This window comes from Pezoporus wallicus, unplaced genomic scaffold (genome assembly GCF_028554395.1).
Source record: "Pezoporus wallicus isolate ANWC-B61680 ecotype Strahan unplaced genomic scaffold, APGP_CSIRO_Pwel_v1 contig_229, whole genome shotgun sequence".
In the NCBI taxonomy this organism is placed as follows: Eukaryota; Metazoa; Chordata; class Aves; order Psittaciformes; family Psittacidae; genus Pezoporus; species Pezoporus wallicus.
The window spans coordinates 1531821-1554124 of record NW_026638360.1 but is presented as its reverse complement, the minus strand read 5'-3'; the positions used below and the strand labels follow the sequence as shown (position 1 = coordinate 1554124).

Below are 22304 nucleotides of genomic sequence, written 5' to 3'. Positions count from 1 at the left end.
TGTCCTTATACTTGAAGTGCCAATGTCACTGCATTCAAGACAAAATGTTGCCACAAAAGCCAGCAAACATCACGAATAAAGCCAGCACCATTTGTCCCAGAAACGCAGCATTCTACCATTGACATGTTCTAGGCCCATTGTTACTGCTTAAAAGTCACATCAAGGCTCTGATGTACATTTTTATTCTTTTTAAGTAAACAGACAAGCCATATCTCCGTGTTTCTCCAAGCCATAAAATAGGAATATTCAAAATTAAATGAAATAAAGTACCGGCAGCTGGCCCTTGAAAACCTATAAGGAAAAGCTAATGTACAATACAAATTCAGACACCAACAGCCTTGAACAATGGTGACAGCTTTCTCAGAATGACACTTGACTCCTTCTGTGAAAAAAGACTCAAAAAACTCAGACAGAACTGCACTAGGAGGAAGAAAGAGGCCAAGGAGAATTTGCTAAAACTTCCCTATTAAGAAGATAAGTGCTGCAACTAAAGGGAGGTAAACAAATTGCTGATCTCTATTTTATTATAGATTTTATGTTTATTTCGCTGAGAAATTCAGCTCAGATCACTGAAATCGCTTAAGCAACTCATAAGTCACTGCAGTAAATTTAAGGTTAGTAAAAAGAGATAACGGAGCATTATTTATTTTAAATTACTTCATTTCAAAATAAAATCAAAGGGGTCCAACATCAATCTGAAAAGCTTTATCACAGTGGGGTAGCTATATCCCACTGAAAATCACCTTGGGTAAGTTAATGGCATCTCTGCAACCTAAACCAAAGTTTATTGCACTTCTTTGCACTGTCTTTGACTAATACATTTAATTCTCACATTCTTCTCATCATAGTACATTACCTGAGAAAACAAGCCCTATCTTTCTAGCTGTCAATCTTTTATGCTCCGTTTTTCACTCAAAGTAGTTGTATATGTGTAGCTGAATTCCACCCATGGCTCTTTGGCTTTATGTGACACAGTATTATGCATGGTTGGAACACATGCAGTATAGGCAAAACTTGGTGTTATTAAAGTTATCGAGCTTCCCCTCAGGCAAGCATGCATTTGGCGCTTTAACTACTGTACTAAGTGATCCCATGGGACATTTTACCAATGGAATATTGCAGTATAGTAATAAAGAATGTGTGGTCATATCTGCTGATTTATTTTAACCAAAATGGTATAAAAAGCAATGCAGACATTTCACTTCCTGCTTGTGAATGATGAAAAGCATCCAGAGCTCTCCTCAATCAAACAGCAAACTAGCACTTCAACATGTCAGCCTCTTCAACTCCTCCCTGCCTCCTACCAATCAAGGATTAGGAAACCTGCAGAAAATACAAACCACAGAAACCACAGAGGGAAAAACAAATACACAAGTGAAATGACCCACAGCAATATCTAAAGAATAAAACACTTTACCCGCTCCTACAGTTTTACCCTGGCAAACTTTTTTTCTGTCCTTCCTCCTCTCCTTGGTTTGTTTATTTCTTCACTTGCCATGAGGATTAATATGGGTAGTTTCAGCTGAAAGATATACCCTCTTCAGGCAAAAGCAATTTTTTTCTTCAAGGGCATATCTGGGGAGTAAACAAGCTGTGTAGATACCAGTGAAAGAAAGGTAAAGGAAATGCATGTCAGAGTATAATGTAGATAAATAGAAATAAAAACTTTAATTCTGCTGTCTTCAGACCTTCTAACAAAGGAAAAGTAATCCTGACTGAAAATTGCTTGGACTGCTCTTCTCACACGTGGCACACCACCTTACATCATAACATGAGCTCCAGCAGATACCTGGGGACCTGTTCACAGAAAACTGCCAGGCAAGTTTCTTCAAAGGGGCTTACAGCTGTCTTAGTGCTAGTGAGGGAACCACAGGCTTGTGAAAGAAGTTCAAGTGTTGTGGGAGATCCCCATATGGTACTGGTATTCCAACCAACTTTATCAACTTTGGTACTCATACTTGCTAGCAATGCTTTTTGTGTTGTATTTTGTTTTTCTTTCTCTGCAACTTGAGAATGGTTTTGAGATATACTCTTATTGTTCTGACTAGTCATACAGCAAGATTGATGCAATGAGCATTTTTGAAAGCTGTCAAAACAGTTCTGAATCCCTGAGACAAAGTCAAAGCGATTCACAGGAAAATATAGCAAGAGAGAGGAAGATCAAATGCAGAAAGGCTGGGATGTTATTTAGCAATAAAAAATGTGACTTGAATTACAAAGCAAAGCTAATGTTATTGTGTCAAGAATTCAAGCAGTAACAGCTAGAGAAAATAGTTTGTGATTATAGCTTAGAGGCTTCCCTTTCGGAGGATGGGCTAAAGATGCTTTAGGTCCCACCACAAATTTAGACTGAACCTAAGCTGTGAAGAAAGATTTTATGAAGATTTTAAATTTCTGTTCAAGAAAACTTCAAATTTTGGTCAGTTTGATTTGTTTTGTAGTTGGAAGAATACTGAAAACAAGGGGGGAGGGAACCTTATTTACTGTAAAATACTAATAGAATACTGTAAGAAATATCATTGTATATTTTTTTTTCCTTTATACAATATAGAAATGCAGGCTAGGATAAACTTCAGAAAAAGTTCACAAGTCATCTAAATTACAAACATAAAAATAGAATAATCAGAACTAATAATTATTATCATCAACTTATGGATGTTAGAAATACTAAAGGTTTGAGATGAGCAAATTCCAAAGAGCCTGCTTCTCTCTGAGCCTCTATACTTGTTTTCACTGTGATCAGAGACTTTATAAACAGAACTTCTCAAAGCTTTTTAAGACATGTAATTTTTACAAAAGCTTTCCGTACCCCTTTTGGACTCATGCAATCTTCCCAAAGCATCTGTATCTATCTCTATTTGCTCAGAACTAATGATTCTAATACCAGAACTAATACCTTCCCAAGGTCTGCAGTCTCAGTTGGAATAAAACATGGTACTGATAGATCACCAAATTACCACCACCAGTGAACATTTTAATAGAATATCATTTTCCTTTCTTGAATTGAGTGAAAAACTGAGCAACCTAGTCTCAAAAGAAAGGGAAGTTATAGAAGCACCATATAAGACAGAGATAGGAAATTCAACACTCCACATAGCATCTAATGGTGCAGGAAAGATTTCAATGAAGAAAATTATCAAGTCACTTTAATAATTTCTTTATGATTTGAGTTTTGTGAATAATAAATGATCTAGATCATTAGCAACTGTGAGATTACAACTCTGTCACCAGTTTCAAGTGAAATTATTCCATTAACAGTTATATTGTCTTCATGAAGATCACATATGATGTTCATAGACATGGTAATTTTAAATTCTGACCCCTCAGACAAAAAAAATTAACTGAAGTTTAAGAATGCTAGAGGTATAAACAATAGCAAAGTTTGAAGTCCAGAAAAAACAGAGAGCAAGACATGCCACTATAGCAGATCAGTGATAATAAACAGCACCATTTTAAAAACACATATCACTTAAGATCATATTACAGAGTTATTTTCCAAAGAGCAGCAGCAATATATCTAGTATATCTAGTTCAAGAAGTACTTTACTGCAGATGCGCTGCCCATGTACAAGCATCCAAAATATTAACTTTATGCAATTACTGTGTATGGAGAAAAAAGCCTCAAAACTAATACACAATCTTTGCCTTTTCAGATATCACACAGGGAATCCAAACCAAGAAATATCAAATTAGCCAATTATTATGTACATAAAAATGAAATATTTTCAAGTGTTGTGCGTTATTGAAGACATTATCCAAAACTACAGGCTTTTAGAGTAAGTTATTAAAGGTCGGACCTGGAGAGATTTGCTGCATCCACCATGAGGGGAGGAAAAAGAAAAGTAAAACCAGGACAAATTCAGATTTAACTTACATAAAATACTCTGAATTCAATAACTTAAATGAGCATTCCAGTATGGGGAAAAAAAAAAATCCATATGAATCCATATGTTATCTAACAAAATTTAAAAACTTTTCTTTCACTAAATTCATTAAATATTTTAACATAAAAATGTAGGAGTGTCAAACAGGCTCCCAAAAAGCGTTTCTCTGCTTTGGAATATTATTTTCTTGACCTTTCCAAAATAATTCTGAGCTTATCTGAAAAAAAACCTAAAAATAGTTGTATCTCATTTTTCTAAAGTCACCATAAATGAAGAAATAACAGTTCATACAGCTCAGCTATATGCCCCATTCACTATTCAAGTATTTATCAACAAAAAGCAATTTCAAAGTAGCTGCCTTGTGAGTGTTCAGGGATAATAGCTGGACAATTCAGCCATAAAATTAAGCCAACAATTCCACCCTAAGTTTCTTGACAGACATCTCCTACCTGAAAATGTAAACTGAATATTATTCTTCTTTAGTCCCATAATAAAAGCCATCCTACACCATGATTTCTTAATTCATCTGACTGCACAGTATTTATCTACATTGTGTTTTAGGGTGTGTGCCACCTCTTTTAGTGATTACTGAGTGTCCTCTGGAGAACTTCATTTCAATGTTACGCTAATGATTTAATAGCTTAATGTCACTTTAAATCATCGATGTATATGAAAAACCAAATTATTTTAACACAATTTGAAGGGCTATGCTCTGCAGAATAACACATGAATGAAATAGCGTACTTATAATGCAACCATTAACATGGGGTTATAATGAGTTACTTTCTTGGGCCTGCCACAGTGAAAACTTATTCCTCCACACCTCAGCTTTTGTAAGAAAAAATGGAGATGGTTTGGGGGAAGGAAGGCTTTTGATATGGAGAAAGTCTTCAAGAGCATTCGTTTTATTTATTTTTCAGCTGAAAGCTCGGGCTCCTCTGCCTGTGCGTTGTTTTCTGTACTTTCTACTTTTTAAAAGATGGCAGTAGGAGAGACTTTTCCCCTCTTGTTTTAAGGACTGAAAACTGAAAACCCCTCTTTCTTTTAATTCAAACACAGACACAATGAAAAAAAAAAAAAAGAAAAAAAGATTCTCAAAACTAAAAAGCAAAGGTATTCATACGCTCAGAATTTCAAACCAAGTCCTAAGTAGTCTTCTGAGCCTCGTGATTTTGATATGCTTTGATTGTTGTAAGGGCAATGTGGTGTCTTTTTTTTTTTTTACTCAAAACACCCTCTATTGTAGCCGTACATGTTCTCATTGTTCCATTACACCACGGGTCTGCTCAATTCTCTCTTCACAAAGCCCAAGCTTTGTTCATTCAAAGGGTAGGATTTTCCCATAGGCAAAGAATGCCTTTTATTTGAGATGTGGCTGTAAATGAGACATTTCAACTCAGGAGCTATAAAGGAGGAAACTAGAAATTGTTCAGCTGTCTCAGTGTCTAAGGTCTTAACACCAAAATAGAGGGTAACTAGATTACTGATGAGTGTGCTGCTGCACACCCCTTCCCTTCCCACCTCCCCTTTACCCCTTCAGTGAATATTTTTATGTGTTCTCTGATATATGTTTATGAGGATAAGGTGTCCAACAGCAGTGCACAAGATTTATCAGAGGCCTGTAGTGGTAGTATTTGCAAACCAGGGGGTCTATTGCCTGTCTGAAAAGATGAGTTTTCAAAGAACACCAAAAAAATCTCACCTTCTCAGCTCTATTTCAAATTACTGTTCTACTCAGTTTTTACTTTCATAGAGTGAGAGGTGCACAAGTGAGTTACAGAAATAAAGGAAGGAGAGGGGCTTCTATGAGAATATCACCACAGAAATGAAACATAATAAAAAACTGAGGATGGGCAAATGAACAAAGATAAAAGAATCTAGAACTGACAGAAATAATGGAAGTTGCTTCATTTCAGATGGGTTTCACAGAGTTTCTACAAATTAAAAAAATAACAAAACAAACTTTCATAGAAGTAAAAGTACTCAGAAGGTGAACCTCTATAAATGCATTTGGAGGCAGGAATTAATAAGCTATAGGGTGCAAATTTGGCATAGTGCTGGTCCAGATATGGAAAACAGTCAATCACAAAGTTTTGCTACTGGACTAAAAATGAAGAAAAAGGTGAAAAAGAGACCATTAAAGAAGGAGAGTGGATACAAGAGATATGAATCCAGGAAATGCAGAGTCTAAGATCATAATTAGAAACAGACTGAAGTGGAAATACTTGAGAATCTATTGAAGTGGCATGAAAGTAAAAGTGATTTTAACTGCATACTTACAGCACAGCAGCAAAAGAGGCCAAATAGACTGGAAAGTTGGAAAGTGAAAAGAACAAGCAGCAGACTTAAATAAAACAGAATACTTTTCTCTCAAAGCACATAATTAAATTCAGAAACTTGTTGCCAGAAGTTACTGTGAAAGCTAAGATGATAAATGTTTTGAAATGGGACTGGACAAGCAGGTGGAAGATATATACATTGCAGTCCAAAAGAAAGGTGCAGTGAGACCTTTGCTCTTACACATTATAGATCTTCTGTTTGAACGAAATATTAGTGAGGATGAAATTCAAGTCTTTCAGTGCTTTTATAAGCAAAAAATAGCTTGCCCAAGAAAAAAAAACAACAGAATAATTGAGAAGCTGAAGTCAAAGGAATATGTTGTCCCACTTTTTCTTCCCCAGACATACTGAATTACTAGCTCAATTGCTTTCTACTGTATGTATAATTGTGGCAATAAGAAGTGCTTTGACCATCCACAGCTGCTGATTCATGCTGATTTCCATATTGCTTTGCCAGATAATTGATACATGACACATTATAGCTCTGAATATTTCAATTAATTGAATGAGTGCCTTTAGATTTGCAAATCAGGATATTTTGCCCAGGTACTTTATGTCAAATAGGGCTGCGAATTACCAGATGCTGCTGTTTCCATTAAGAAGATTTCCCAATGATGTTGACTTCTGTCACCCACTCAATGTAACGCTGAACTAAGTCTTCTGCAGTGACATCCAGATGTTTTGAACTCCTGCTACATAGATAACAGCTGTGTCATCAGTTTGATTATGATGGACCACATCCTTTCTCAACCTCAGCTAAATCAATGCAGTTATTACCTAAGCTTTGCAAGTGGAATCTGTATTTTTGGGTTGGGCATCACACGTTTGACAGCTGGCTCTGTTTACTACTGATTAATGACTAGTATTTGGACAAAGGTAAACAAAAATTCTTAATAAATTGGAAGAGAGTGAAAATTATCTGGGGCCCATTACCAAAGAAAGGGTATAATATATCCAGCCAGAATGTGCATTTCTAAAGCACTAAGCTCACCAATTACAATACAGAAATGACAACAGCTACGGGCATTAAAGCTTGTGCCTTTGCTACTGCATGAGACAAATGTTTGAGCAAACTACGTTTTGCCTTTGTGCTGCTGCATATAAACTCTCTATACCCAACTTCCTGCTTTATGAAGTGTTTTCTTGACATTAATAATAAAAGTTAAGAAAAATGAAAGTAGCAGCCGTATTCACTCAGCAAAGCAGCATGTGCATATTTAATAGCCCATACCTTTACCCGATTCAAATATATTGAATTTCTCTGAAGTCTGATTTCTTTAATTATATTTCAAGTCTAAAAAGACTTTTTGTGTTATCAGATACTAATTATATTAGACAGATTGCTATTCATCTACTTACAGCAATATTTATTTTCACTGTCATCACTTAACATCAAAACAGTATTACTTCATCATCATTTAGAGTGGAAAAAATACTACTTTTCTGTAAATTTTGTGTCTAGGTTGGTCCAGTTAAAGGCATGAGACACTCTTTGCTTGGTTTATATAATTAATGTGTATAAATACTTTGCTTACTCTTAATCTCTAATTATGATACATTATACTTTCCATTTTTGGGCAAGCTTCTCTCTATGCTAAAGCCGTCTAAATCTTCTCTGAGTTAGGAAGCTAACTTCAGAAATGGAGAGAACTAGTAGACTGAGTCCCACTGAGAGGGGGCTTCATAGAGGAAAAAAGGAACAGAAGCCAGATGAAAATTTTGCAACCTTAATAAACAGAAAGACTGAAAATCCGTGAAGCAGAAGTGAAAAAAAAAGGAAAATATGTAGAAAAAAAAATCACAGTATGGCTAAGAAAAGAAAAGGTGTGGATCAGGTTCCACTCCCCTTCTTCTACAGAGGATTTCACTGACATCCTCTGCATTTTTACACAAGCTTGTCTGGAAAAACTGAATTAGCCATGGTATCTCTCTAACTTTGGGCATGTGATTATCATTGTTTCTCTCCATCACTGCAGTTCCTCTGGGCTCAACAGCTGCCTAGAAAAACAGTTGTTTAACAGCTGTGGAACTGGACTTCCAGAACGTCCGTTAAGGCAGTGGCTACTAGCGCTCAGGGCACTTATGCCTGACTCCTTTCAGGTGACCTGGTAAGTCACATTTTCTAGACCTTACTTCCTTGACCTGTGATTTAAAAGACTCTCTTGTGAAGAGGTTCTCTTCTCATGAAGATTTCTCCCCTCTCCTCTCCTTTCCCCTCCCAAATCTTTGTGAACATACCTCCCCTTATATTAAATCTGGTATGTACTTGTATTGGAAACCTAATAACTCAGCTAAGAAGGCAAACTTATATGATAAATCAGCCGTAACAGAGGAGTAGGACAAAAAATTACCTCAACGCATTAGGCACAGGGGAAGGGATGAGAAATCAAAGGATGGCCCCAGATATATTTAGGAAGATATAGGAAAAAATACATCCTCTATTAAATGGAAGAATGCATCTCAGAAAACGGTAAGAAGTAGGTTTGCTAGCCCCCAGAGAAAGAGAGGGAAAGAAAGAGAGAATAATGTATAATTTTAGGAGGATTATGTTTCACTAGAGACATTCATGAATGTAATGAGCTAAAGAAGGGGTAAGACACTGCTTAAATTGAACTATACAACTGACTGTGCTACATTTGATAAAATAGTTGTGTCAGTCTCTTCTGTACTTAAATAAACTTAACTCTGAAATGCAGTAAGTTGTAATGCTCTAAACATCATCACATAGTCTGTCACACTGCTCTCACTGTTTCACAAAACTCAGAAGCACCTGACATTTACCTTCTCTACTCCTAACACTAGAATTGCAGAAATGCAATTAGGAAAACAGTGGTACTAATAACAGAAAAGGTCACCAGTGTGCCAGCTAAACCTGATAAGATGCCTAATATGCTGCCAAACATAACAGAATGCCTTCCTGATAATGAATGATTTTACAGACTGCTGTGAAGTTGTTGCAAGATAATCAGATCAACAGGGGGCATGCCACTATGCAAAAGGCACATAGGAGATCATGAAATACTCTTTGATAGAGGTTTATTGCAAAGTCACCACTGACAGAAAAATCTTCCATTATAAAAGGCCATGTTTTTAGAAATAACCACCTAAATAAATTAGGTAGGAAACACAAGCAACAGAAGTTTCAGTATTTGGTACACACAGAAGCCATTGCTTCATCAAAGACAGCACACTTTGTGCCTGCAGCCAGCAACCAATAACCCACCACCTCCAGGATGTAAAAGACATGTTTTTTTCCTTTTCTTTTCTTGCAATAATCAACATAAGTCCAGGTTAGAAGGATCAGTTTTTCTGATTGTCTTTAATACAGAAATATGCACACAGCAGTACAGGCTCTGTGCTCCTCATGAACAGATCTGCTCCCTACTTGTGCCACTAAATCCTACATAAACTGATAGCGAACTTCAAGAAAAATGAAAAGTAATAAGGGGTTCTTTTGATAAATGACATTTCATCAACAGTGCCAGTAAATAGCTCATTACTGAAAACAGAAAGTAGGCCTTAATAGAAGCTTTCTCCCAGACAACTAAAGGCAGTTTAAACCTTTAGTAAAAATGTTTTGAGATCTTACAAACACCAAAGAAACACATATTTGTTTTACCAGAAATCATCATAGAAAGGTTAGAAGGGGCCTTAAAGATCATCTCAATTACACTCCCCCCTGCCATGGGCAGGGACAGTTTCCAGTATACCAGGGTTTTCAAAGCCCCATCCAACCTGGCCTTGAATACTTCCAGGGTTGGGCATCCACAACTTGGAGACAACCTGTGTCTCACCACCCTCACAGTAAAGAATTTATTCCTAATGTCTAATCTAAATCTCCCCTCTGTCAGTATAAAGCCATTCCCCCTTGTCCTATCACTACACGCCCTTTTAAAAAGGCCCCTCCAGATTTCTTGTAGACTCCCCCTTAGGTATTGAAAGACTCTTATAAGGTCTCTCCTGAGCCTTCTCTTCAGGCTGAACAAGCCCAAGTCTCTCAGTCTGTCTTCATAGTCACTTGCTGAGGGTGCACTCATGAGTAAATAAAATCTGTATAGTCCACGTGTCTATTTATAGACTAAAATTTGCATTAGATTTTATAACTATCAATAAAATGAAACAAAGATCTATTTTTTAAAAAACTAGAGAAAAAAGTACCATCATGAGCTACAGTGGAGCTTTCACCTCTGTATTCACTTAGGTTGCAATTCAAATTACAGAACTCGTAATCTTCCAGGAATTATCACAAACATATCTGTTGTAAGAGAACATTATGTTTTTCAGACTGGTAGATCCATACTGCAAACCTGTATTAAAGGCAAATGCAACTTTACATCATAGCTGCTTCTATACCTGAGATCTATCGATTTATTTCATGATCAGTGTCAAAGCCAGCTATTCTCTTCATGTGACACATATTGTTGCCTAATTAAGGAAATAAAATTAACTGTAATTTAATGTAAACCTTCATATTTTTTGATTTTATTAGAAGTACACTGAATTTAGGACATGACATATTTTTGAGGACTGACTGTAATGATAGGCCAGATAATGATCAGCTAACTTTTATAACATGAATTTTCTCAGTTGCAGGCTATAACATGTGTGAAGAAAAGTATCTGATGTCCTGTCTTTCATGGTCTATGAAAAAAAATAAACCTCAAGCTCCCACCTGTCTGGTATTTCCATATTTCCCTTCACATATCCTTTTGTAACCAGCTTTATCTGAACATCGTGTGCCTGAGGCAAGTATTTATAAAACAATACCAATATACTGCAAAACATTTTTACAGGTGCTTACTTTGCAAAAAGTTCACAACATCAGTGAATATATTTTATTTAAATGGTAGGAAGAGATGCTTGCCAATAAAAGGAACTAAACATACTCCCCACAGCTACATGATAGCATCAATAAAAGGGCAATTATACTTCCAGCTTTTCTTGCTATTCTTTTGGTAATGCTCATAAGCAACTAATCGTATCGTCTTGAAATGGTAGGTATGCATAACATGCACCAAAGAACTAATGAGAACACACTCACCATGTACTATCAGGACATATTCTGTGCTGTTTCGGCCAATAGGATTTTTTGCTTCACATCGATAGGTGCCATTGTCTGTTTTGTTTAGGAAACTGATGCTTAGGACCCTGCCATTGACAACCATTCTCTCTGGATCTGGTAGCTCTCCACCATCCTTTGTCCACAGTACTGGTTCTGGCCTGTTGGACCCAAAGCAATGCATTTAATCAGATACACGAAACATGTATATGCAACATATGCATCACAAACAGCAGCAACATAAACTTATGAATAGTAACTTGACATTAAAGAAAAAACAATGATCATTTGAGTTACTGGCTATAATAAGCTGTCAGTATGGCAGGGGGGTTGGACCTAGATGATTGTAAGATCCTTTCCAACCCTAACCATTCTATGATTCTATGACAACCTTACCATTTTGGATGGGAACTACTAAAGTGAAATAACAAGCAAGGAAAGGAAGAGAAACAGAAAAGGTAACAGAATGGTAGTGGATCAGACCAAGATCTTTCCTAAATTAAACAATAATTCTTGCAAGGTTTCAGGGCCTACAGTTTGGCAAGATGCTTGGCAGGCTAAGTGAAAACAGCTTTCCATTTGTGGGATGAGCGACATGGCCCTGTATGTCTGACAGGCATCAGAAATCATGCAAGCAGGCAGAGGCAGATGTAAGTGGTTTGTAGAAGGATTCTAAAATTATTTAGACCATTTGCAAGTGCACTTGCATGTGCTGAGTGTTTTTCCTGAACCAGGCATATCAGTCTCAAAGTAGCACATCTTGCACACAATCTAAATTTATTTGCGTTGCTGCGCTGTGTCACAGCCTGTCCCTTTTTCCACCCTTTCTGCACCCTTCCCTCAAATAATCGCTTGTTCTGCATGTTATCACAAGCAACATAAGATTTAACTTAAAATCCTGGATTTGCTTCTTCTGTGAAGCCTTTCCTCTTGTGCCTTATGGACTTGTATCAGGCAAGCCAAAGGCAAAGCACTGACAGCAATAATGCCGTAGGCAAGTTAAGGGTGACAGAGAAGGGAACTGACTGTCTTGCAGATTCACACATGCCTTCCCACTGGCAAGTGATATCTACTCTTTTCTAAGGACTGCCAAGAAGCTCCACAGTTCCTAAGATTCACCTAACAGACAGCAGGATGTATTTATTACTGGTATGCAGTCTTTACTTACATGCAATAAGATCTACTTTCAAATCTACATGAGGGAAATCACCAAAAAGACAGGTTCGTGACTGGAGTGAAAAACTGGCTTACTGAATCCTGTCTGTCTCACAGATAGAGCATCTCAGGCCCTTAGATACTAGTCACTTAGGCAAGATATATACAGCCTGGAGATTCACTATTACATTACTTGTACCTTGGAAGCTTTGAACGCTACAACCCAAATATCAATCCCTTTCTTTCGTGTGCACTACTTAAGTAATTTCAGTCAGAAGCAGCTCTGAATTTGCACATATATTTGGTAGGAGAGTATATTATTATATTTTCCTATTGAAGGATGCAATTACATGACTAAATAATAAAACAAAATAGAAAACACTGTTATAAAATCAGCAGATGCCAAACCAGTTGCTAGTCTTACTCAAGAAATACTTAGTTTCATGAATTTAAGCAGGTTTTTAAAGCCTATTAAATATAATAGGTGTTAAGAATAAGAATTAAACCTAAGCACCTAAGGAGAGACATTTTGCCAAGACATGGCCTCATGCACAGAAAACCAGTTTTAATGACTTCCATGACATGATTTTCTTTTAAGTTAGGCAAGACATGTAAACAAAATCATTATTTCTGAAATGCATTTACTGCTATATAATTGATATTACTTTTTGAGGTAAAAATACTGTAACTTATGTTTCTCTTGAAAGATAAGGGCAAATTATGCATATTTTAGCAACATCTGGATGCCACCTTATTAAATTGTTGCTGAATTGGTTACCTAGACTGGCTATTCTCTGAAGCTATGATTTTATTTAGAAAATCAGATACTCAGGGAACAAAACAAGATTCACACAATTTTAAACCAAAGATTATGAACTGTCTGTTTAATGGGCTTTATTTATACTTTACTGTAAATATGTCTTAATTATCTTCCTAAGTGCACTTTCACAAACTGATGTGTAAATACACTTGACACACAATATACACACTTCGTTTCTGCTTAATGCGAGCAGGGAACCTAGATGTCCATGCTGTTGCAGGAACATTGCCCTACGGAGTTCACAATATTAAGATGCAATTTGCTTTGATACGTTAAAGTGGATTTGTTCAATTTTCTACCAAACTCCTCATTGTTTCCCATTTACCAGCTTACTGTGAATCTGTAATCCCAGAAGTGGAAACTCTGAAACACTTCTGCTGCAATGTGCACCATTACCTTCATAAATGGCATGTTAAAGCAACTTCTGTGCAGTGGTAATTTATGGAACTTACATTTTAAATTGAAATTAGATGGCATATCCTAGGGGAAAACCCATAGGATAACAAATACGTATGAAATGGAGCCTTAGATATAAATTATTCAGGGAGCTTTGTCACATAGTAATATACCAACTCCAGTCTTACAGAGAGTGTTTAGCTACCATTGTGAGATGATGGTGGCAGAAAAATCAGGGCTTAAAGAGAGGCAGATCTCCATACTCTGCGTATTGGGGAAGCTGCTAATTAACAGTTAATATTAAGCTGTCCTGTGCTGGCTTAGTGGCAGCAGCAGAGCAACTTCTGGGCAGCCAGCCCTCGGTCAACACACCATGGTGGTCGGGCACAGCTCTCACTCCATCACACCACTCTGAATGAGAATGAAGCCTGAAGCAGCAGTTCTGTCACAACCACAGAATTAAATTTTGTCTGCACTGCTGGGAGGCTGAGACATTCCAGTCTGAACAATTCATTAATTAGGCAGAAGTGAGCTAAGAACATGAGACATGCTTGTGAGCCCAGGCCAGCATGCTGCTGCGGTCAGTGACAAGGACAGCATATGAGCATGGCTCTTTCCTGTGGTCCATTCCCCCTGTACTCTGCCAGCATCCGCAATCATTCTATAGGAGATGTCGGAGGGCACATCTATTGTTCTCCTTTGTATCTACTTAGTATTTAGACCTTTTGCCCATGAATGTCTTTAGTATCTTTTTGAATCTGCTTATACTGTCTGTCAACCCAGCCTCCTGTAGCAATGAATTCTGGAAGCTCCCTACCCACTGTGCAAAAACTTATTTACTTTTATCTATCTTACATCTCCTAGCAGCGACAATGACTATTGCAGGATATGGTAAGTAACGCTTCTGCATATTGTAACCTTGTTATACGTTCTGATAGCCTTGTACTTAGTAGGCTTCTCTCTCTCCCTCTTTCCTGAATTTGATAACTTCTGAGACTACTGGCAGGGGAAAAAAAAAAAAAAAAAATCCCAAGAAAAAAGGGTAAAGGAACCATAAATTTAGAGCATAATGGCTATTCCTTAATAATTGCTTTAATATCTTAATTGTTTGAACCACAAATGTAGCTATAGCATTGATGGGAAAGCTTTCATTCTGTGACACAAGGCACAGAGAAGTGTGGATTCCCCACAGTTTACCCTATTGAATCATGGGTGCCATATTGTTACCATAACGTTCATGAGTGCAGATCCAGGCAGAGGTTTTTTTATCTTACCCAACATTCTGAAATGGTTCTGGCTCAACTGGGGTTTATAGGTTTGACATTCTAAAACACATGATGAGTATGTTCACTGCTAATATTGCACATTTTTCTCCACTACATACATTTCCAATACTGCAGAATTTCAGCTTTTCTTCACATACTGAAGAGTTGCCAGAATGCTGTTTATTACTGTGTGGGCTGGAACAAAGAGGGTACCCCTGTGCCTTGAATTTGTGCTTACTTCTACGCTGAATCACACCACTTTAATCTCCATTCTTCTCAGACAATCTTGAAAACATCTTTCTCGGAGTGCTATAGCTATAAAGTCGGAATGAGCACTGTGGCCACTAATGCAATTGCATGTTACTACCTTCACACATTTCATGGCACAAACAAGCTCACAGACCTGCTCTGTACTAACAGAAGCATGCAGCCTGCTAGTGCCAATACAGTTACCCAAAGAACAAATTTGTCCTCCCTTTTCCCCCCCATCTTGGATGAGAGGTGCTTTTCTATATCCCTGGTTAAATCCTTCCCATGTGGATGCAGTTAAGTGGAAATGAGCTGCGCTACCACTGAGACGTTTCACTGAGCTGGGGGAGGTAGCAGAACCAAAGCACCAAGATGCTGTTTTCTTCCCTAAAACACAGCTCTGCTTCTGGCTTACCTAGTTTAATTTGCTCCCAGTGTGACACCTTTTAAAGCAAAACCAAACAAATGAAGCATGCTGTACTGAAGAAATGATTTCAAAGACACAGCTCAACTGTGACAGCCCATGCTATTTCTTTGGCTAGTACATACTGCTTTTACTGATTTGGCTTTGCACACAGCTGCCACAGTGGCACTATCAGGACTGTGTTAAATGGAAAGAAGCCAGAGATACTAATCCCAAGCATACTAAACATCCTGAAGTACAACCAATGTCTTCTCTGTAAGTGCCCCAAAAGAAATTTGAACTCTATACTCTCCCTGAAGAACTGCTAAATGGGCTTAGATTTTGGGATAATTTACATTTAATCCTAGTAGAAAGGCCCAGAAGCAAAAAGGAACTGGTTTTGAGTACAGATAAATGGTTTTCTTAGCTGTCTTGATGTTAGCCTCAAAACCCGACATGAAAAGCAACAGAATTTGGTATTCTTGCCCAGCCAAACTGAAATGGGACTGCAATGAGGATATCAAAAATGGGTGTCATGTTCCAGGACGCTTCATGTTTTGCGTTGTGGAACAGGAATTTTCTTGCAAGGAACTTAACACAGAATCTGTAAGTAAAGCAAAATTCTTTTCTAATCCTGAGGCTAAGAAACCTTTTCTTCTACAAAAACTCAGAGACAAAGGTAAAGGCCAGCTGGAATGTGTTGGGGAAAGAAAAAAAAAAGGGCTGTTTTAAAAACCACAGTCAGATTTGATTAGAAAACACTTAGGCATAGACTTACCTTTTCAACAAGTGCTTAAATAACACAAAAGTCAACAGTTGATACTTAAATCCACATTAATAATTTTGATAACCTAGGCCTTTAAAGTTATACATTTTAAAACAAGTTTGTCCATTTTCCACCCCTTTCTCTATCCTTAACCAAAGGACTGTGATGTTTCAGTCCTTTCCTATAAACCTTGTTTCTAGCAATACCTTTATATCTAACCATTATATTTATCTTAACTTAGACTTCATTTAAAAATAATACATAGGTCTATTGTATCACCTTTTCTTTCGGAACAAAGTGAATTTAAGCAATGCAATTCATTCTCATTTGGAAGTTCTTGGGTGTATTCATTTTTGCTGCCCTTTTCTGATTTCTGTGTACATAAAGGTCATGTACATGGCGTTCTTCACCAAGACCTTAGTAAACAACTTAGAGAACTTACTGGCCCATAATACTAGCACAGGAATTTCTGTAAGATCACACTCAAAAAAACCCCCAAAACAATAATAAAAAGATGCAGCACTGATTTTTCCATACTCAGTCCCTCTGGGCATCTAAACACCCCATCAAAAATTCTGTAGCCAATGTGGGTAAAAATTAGAAAGATGGAAGACGGATTTGTGGAACACTAACAAGACATGTAAATCCATTATTTTGAGTTCGGCCCTCTTGTTCAATGCCTTTTATTTCTCCAAAGAGGCACACTTGTATTCTCTGAAGTCCATAAAAACGTAATCTATCAGATACACTCAAATGAGTAATGGAAAAGGTAGCACTACATTTATCAGAGGATTTTTTGTTGACATCCTGGTGCAATGTTAAAAGTCATCTAAGGGAATGTTGCTTCATTAATTTGAAACCTACAGTTTCTCTGTATTGAGAATCTGGGTTTTTAGCTTTGTCAGTTAATCATCCAGTTGAAAGTTTAAATCCTGAGGGAACCTTTTGTTTATATAAAGTCTCAGTTGGATGAGTCATATTGGGATGAGCTAGTTTGGGACCATTTCATCTATCAAAAATATCAATATCCACAGTTGCTAGCCTTTCATAAAAGCCTTGGATAGATGGTTTTTATTTTAAGAGATAAGAACTCGCAGTGATTCTGCAGTTCTGCAAAGCCTGAGTAACCTTCACAGAGTGCTTTTTCTCCCCAGAAGAATTAGTCAAGAATATCCTAAGTACGTTTTATGAAGTTCTCTTTTTTTTTTTAAGAGGGCAGCTTTGAACATCAGAATTTGCTATTATATTTGTCTCAGCAGAAGTAACATAGCCTGAGTGTTTATGGCCCCGTGCCAACGTTTTTAAAATGGTTAAGGATTAACTTACCAACATATGATAAAAACAAGTTGGCAACAAAATACAGAATTCCACTTTTTATATCATAAAAATTTGACAGGAATTCACAGCTATAAAGAGAACAGGAACAAAAGAAATGTGGGAGACAGTAGCAGTGTATTATGCCTTTGAAAAAGTTGCTTAAATTGTAAAGAGGTGTCAGGAATCTCAAATGGTGTTAGTATTCACCATTTACAGAAAAAACAAGAATACTAAACCAAACAAGAAAAAACCAAACTCCTTCATCCTTTACCTTTTTGTCCTGGGTACAGCTAAAGCCTTTCTTTCGTCCACCGCATGTACTTGGGTGTCCGGTCTCCCTGCCTGTAGCTTGCTTGGGATAAATCAGACAGTCCTCTCACCTTCAGGCTGACTTACTGGATTACAGTTGCTAACTATGTTGATATGATTACTGAATTTGCAGCTGAAAGTCCTTATCCCTCAGCAGCCTGTGGCAGCAACTGATTAAAGTGACTCAAGAGGAGTCTTTTCAAACCAAAGGCTTTTAGTCTTTTACCTAAAGATATAAAGTATAGATTGCTAAGGGGTGCGAGAGTATTTTTTTCAGAGTCCTATTTCCCCCTACACTCTAATCTCTCCTTGCAATCAATTTTAAGGTTTCTTTCACGTCAGTTCATAAACACCTTTGCCTGTAAGAACTTGACTGTTCTCTTTCTACCATAATTCTCTTTTCTTCAGTATCTCCATCTCATTGGCCTCATAACCCAATTCTCTTTATCCTTCGGTACCTTTAGAATCTAGGATGCCCTTTGACCTAAGGCTTTCAGCCCATAACACAGCCATGCAATGCTGCTGGTCTCTGTCTGAACAGCTTTTTCCCAGTTGATTACCAACCCATTTAAATGTTAACTTCTTTGAAACTCTTTACCTGTAGTTTTTCCCTTTGCCTTTTGTGCATTTCTTGTGTCTTCCCCGCCCTCCCCCCCGTATTTTTTGTTAGTAATTTTCTAGAAGACAAAGCGATATCAAACAAATATCCCCAAAAGTACATAATCCATATAGATATGTATGTATATATGAAGTTTCTTACCTAAATCCAGTATTATTCACAATCTTCCCAAAGAAGTATAAAAAAACCCTGCTGTGATATTGGATATTGGCTTTCTCATAGTCATGAGACAGATCAACAAGAGCACTTACGTGAAATCAGAAGATATCTTATCAGTGAATTGCATCAGAAATATCCCTTGTAGAGACAGACAAAAGATTGTCTCAAAAAACAACCCCAACTTTGTGAGGGAGATGCAGCAGGGATCAGAATTTAATTTAATTAAACTCAAAAACCATTGCTACATGAAAGCAGATGTGGGGGACAGTACCCCAAGCTTGTTCACAAAGTACCACTCTCCCTAAGGTAAGTTTAAGGCGGGAGGAAGAAAAGAGACCAAATTGGTGTGCTCACTGCTGTGGGTGATGCACTAATCTTCTCATGATCCATATTGGAAATGTAAATGTAGTTCAGAGAATTATAATTCATTATCAGTAGTCATTCTGTGTGTGTTGGAGAAGTAGTGTTTTGTCAGAGTTAGTTTGGTTGTGCCAGCACTGCCAGCCCTTCAGCTTTGAAAGAAATGCAAAATCAGAGAAGTCCACCTTGCACATACACAAATGTTCCCAGTGAAAAAAGAAGAGAAGAATCTTGTGATTGTACCCTCCACCTTCTTGAAACAAATTAAGATTAAAACCACTGTGTGCTTTCTAAGGGACTGTTGATTTTCTTGGGCATATGCCTCTGCTACTTCCTCAATCAGCAAGTGGGAACACTGCAGATGTGCTAATTTTAATGTGCTTTTATAGCAGAGAGCAGCAAATGCCTTCAACTTCTTGATCACATTCTATAACCTCACCTTCTGCCCACATCTCTCCCAGATTTGTCACATACTCCATCTACTTTCAAACTTTTGGTGTCTCATCTCACCCCCCCTCCAATTTTTTTTGTTTTCTCTGAATCTAACCAACTTCCCAAACAACAGTTTGGCCATTTCTATGCCTTCATCCTTTCTCAAGTCTTCAGAGGTTTCTGCACCAGGCAGGCAATTACTCCCATGAAAGGCAAAATTTGCTGAACTACTTTATTTCTGCCTTCCATCAGGTATGAATGTAGAAACACAAAACGGAGGAGGAAGAAAGAGGCTGCCATATTTCCAAACTCTCAAGGCCAGACCATCACTTCACAGCAAATGAAACTGAAGAACACAAGCACACTGATGCATACCATAAACAAAAAGGTAAACCTCTTTCAAACACATATTAGAATGTCAGGGAATAGGCACTTCATTTTTTTCAGTTTTATGCTACTTATATTTCTGGATCTTTTAATGCATTTTTTGTACTTCAAATCAAAATGCCTAGTATTTTAGAACTTTTTTAGCATCCAGCTATTAACCACACCTTTTTATATGTATTTGTCATGGTTTAAGCCCAGCCTGTCACTCAAAAATCATGCAACTGTTCGCTCACTCCTCCCTCTCCCTCTCCCCGCTCCCAGAGGGATGGGGAGGAGAATCAAAAGAATGTAACTCCCACGGGTTGAGATAAGAACAGTCCAGTAACTAAGGTATAACACAAACCACTACTGTTACCACCAATAATAATAATGGTAAGGGAAATGACATGGGAAGAGAATACAACACCTCACCACCCGCCAACCGATACACAGCCCGACCGAGCAGTGATCTCTCCCTTCTGGGTAACTGCCCCCAGTTTATACACTGGGCATGACATGCTGTGGTATGGAATACCTCTTTGGTTAGTTTGGATTAGGTGTCCTGTCTCTACTTCCTCCTGGCTTCCCCTCCTCCCTGGCAGAGCATGAGACTCAGAAAGTCCTTGGTCAGAGTAAACATTACTGAGCAGCAACTAAAAACATTGGTGTTATCAGCGCTGTTCCCAGGCTGAAAGTCAAAAACACAGCACTGCAGCAGCTACTAAGAAGGAGAAAAATGACTGCTACTGCTGAACCCAGGACAGTACTTTAATGTCTGAGGCTCAAAACATCTTAGGTTCAGAGAAAACACTGTAACCTCTACAGCTTACAAACAGCTTTCATAAAAAAGTGCACTTTAAAATCTTCTGTCTTTAAAAAACAGTGGTAGGCATGGCTATGCTGTTCATTTTGTGTTGCCAGTTTATAAATAATGTATATGTCTTTTAAATTTTAACCAGGAAAAAAAAAAAAAGTCCTCCACAGAAGTGCAACATCTTTCAAAGAGATTCCTGAGGCTAAAAAGGCAGGAGAGGTGGAAGTCAGAACAGCAGCAGGAAAGAAGAAAAAAAAACCCAAACAATCCCAAACCAACCAAACAGAAAAAAACCCACAACCCCTTCCTGCCTTACGTTTTGGGGAACGGAGGCTTTGGAAGTGACCACCACCGTCACCTAATTGACACCAGCTCAAGGAAAAAATACTAGGTAGTACTGTATAGGAAATATCTGCCTGGAATTGACCACAGATTAGATAAGGTGTTTTCCAATTTCTTTAAAGTAGCAAAGATGCTACTTTCTAACAGATATGTTGTATCAAAAGTCTTGTATTGAAGGCCTGATATGGACAGATTGCACAACAAGGAATTGTTCAGGTAGATGCACAATGTATTCACCATGCAGTTGTTTAACAGTTCCCACAGGTAATGGGTAAGATATCCCTAACGACATATTGATAAATAAAAAAGCAAATGACAGCCTTGCTTTGAGGAGATTGTGCAAAAAATAGAATGGGGAGATACCTTCTCCATAAGCTACATCTCACTGCTGCAGGCAGAGAGTGGGAAGGAAGACTCAGTGAAGCCACGACCTTATCTGGAGAATTGAAAGTCCACAGAGCCCAAGCTTCAGACTGACAGCCAGGTAATCTCACATAGGGAGAGAAGTGAGTTCCAGTTCAGGGCTACAAAGACATTATTGCAGTCAGGGGAACGGGCAAAAGAGGAGGCAAAGGAATAGTGATGCCCAGAAAGGTCCTTTTAAATTCTGGAGCTGGAAGTACTCTGGATCAGTACTGGAGCATGCTGGTAATACATGCCCTTCCCCTGTTCTGCCTGGTATTAGTGCCATATATTGATGGGCAAATTAGAAAGACAAATCCCTTTCCCTTCAGCCTCATAAACTACGACCTACACTTTCAGATGGTGGTAGTAGGGGGGAGAAGGAGATGAGAAACTGTATACAGATAAAGTGAGTGTAAAGAATAATTGTCACACATTGCTTAAATATTTTATTTCTGCTCCTAGGGCCTTTTTATTTTCTGTCAGAGTATAGCTGAGATGATAAATGGCATGTGAAAAATTTCATTCACATGAAAAATTATTGATTAAACACAGCAATCATAATGGCCAGGTTTCGTTATAATTTTAGTTCTATGGGTTTCTAATTATGTAGTCTGTGCAAACAGCTAAATCTTTGGGCTTCTTATGCTGCTGTTTACACCTTGTTGATTCCTTCTTAACCTTTAAGAGCTATTCAGAAATTAGTAGGTTACTCTTTTTCATAAACTGTAAGTAAAGCATGACTATAAGAACAAAGGATGATAGAAACTGCAGTGGATTAAATGGACAATATCTGAGAAAAATGTATTTCAAAGTCATGCAAATGTCAGCAGTATTAAGATAATATG

The 22304-nt window shown here is 37.7% G+C and overlaps 1 protein-coding gene across 3 annotated transcripts in view; it reads right to left on the bottom strand.

Moving 5' to 3' along the window:
* Positions 1-22304, bottom strand: part of CADM2 (cell adhesion molecule 2) — a 625008-nt gene that overhangs the window by 53423 nt on the left and 549281 nt on the right. For all 3 annotated transcript variants that reach the window (XM_057410463.1, XM_057410465.1, XM_057410464.1), the window contains one exon: positions 11265-11443. In XM_057410463.1, coding sequence (XP_057266446.1) covers positions 11265-11443 — 179 coding nt within the window. The remainder of the gene's footprint in view (positions 1-11264; positions 11444-22304) is intronic.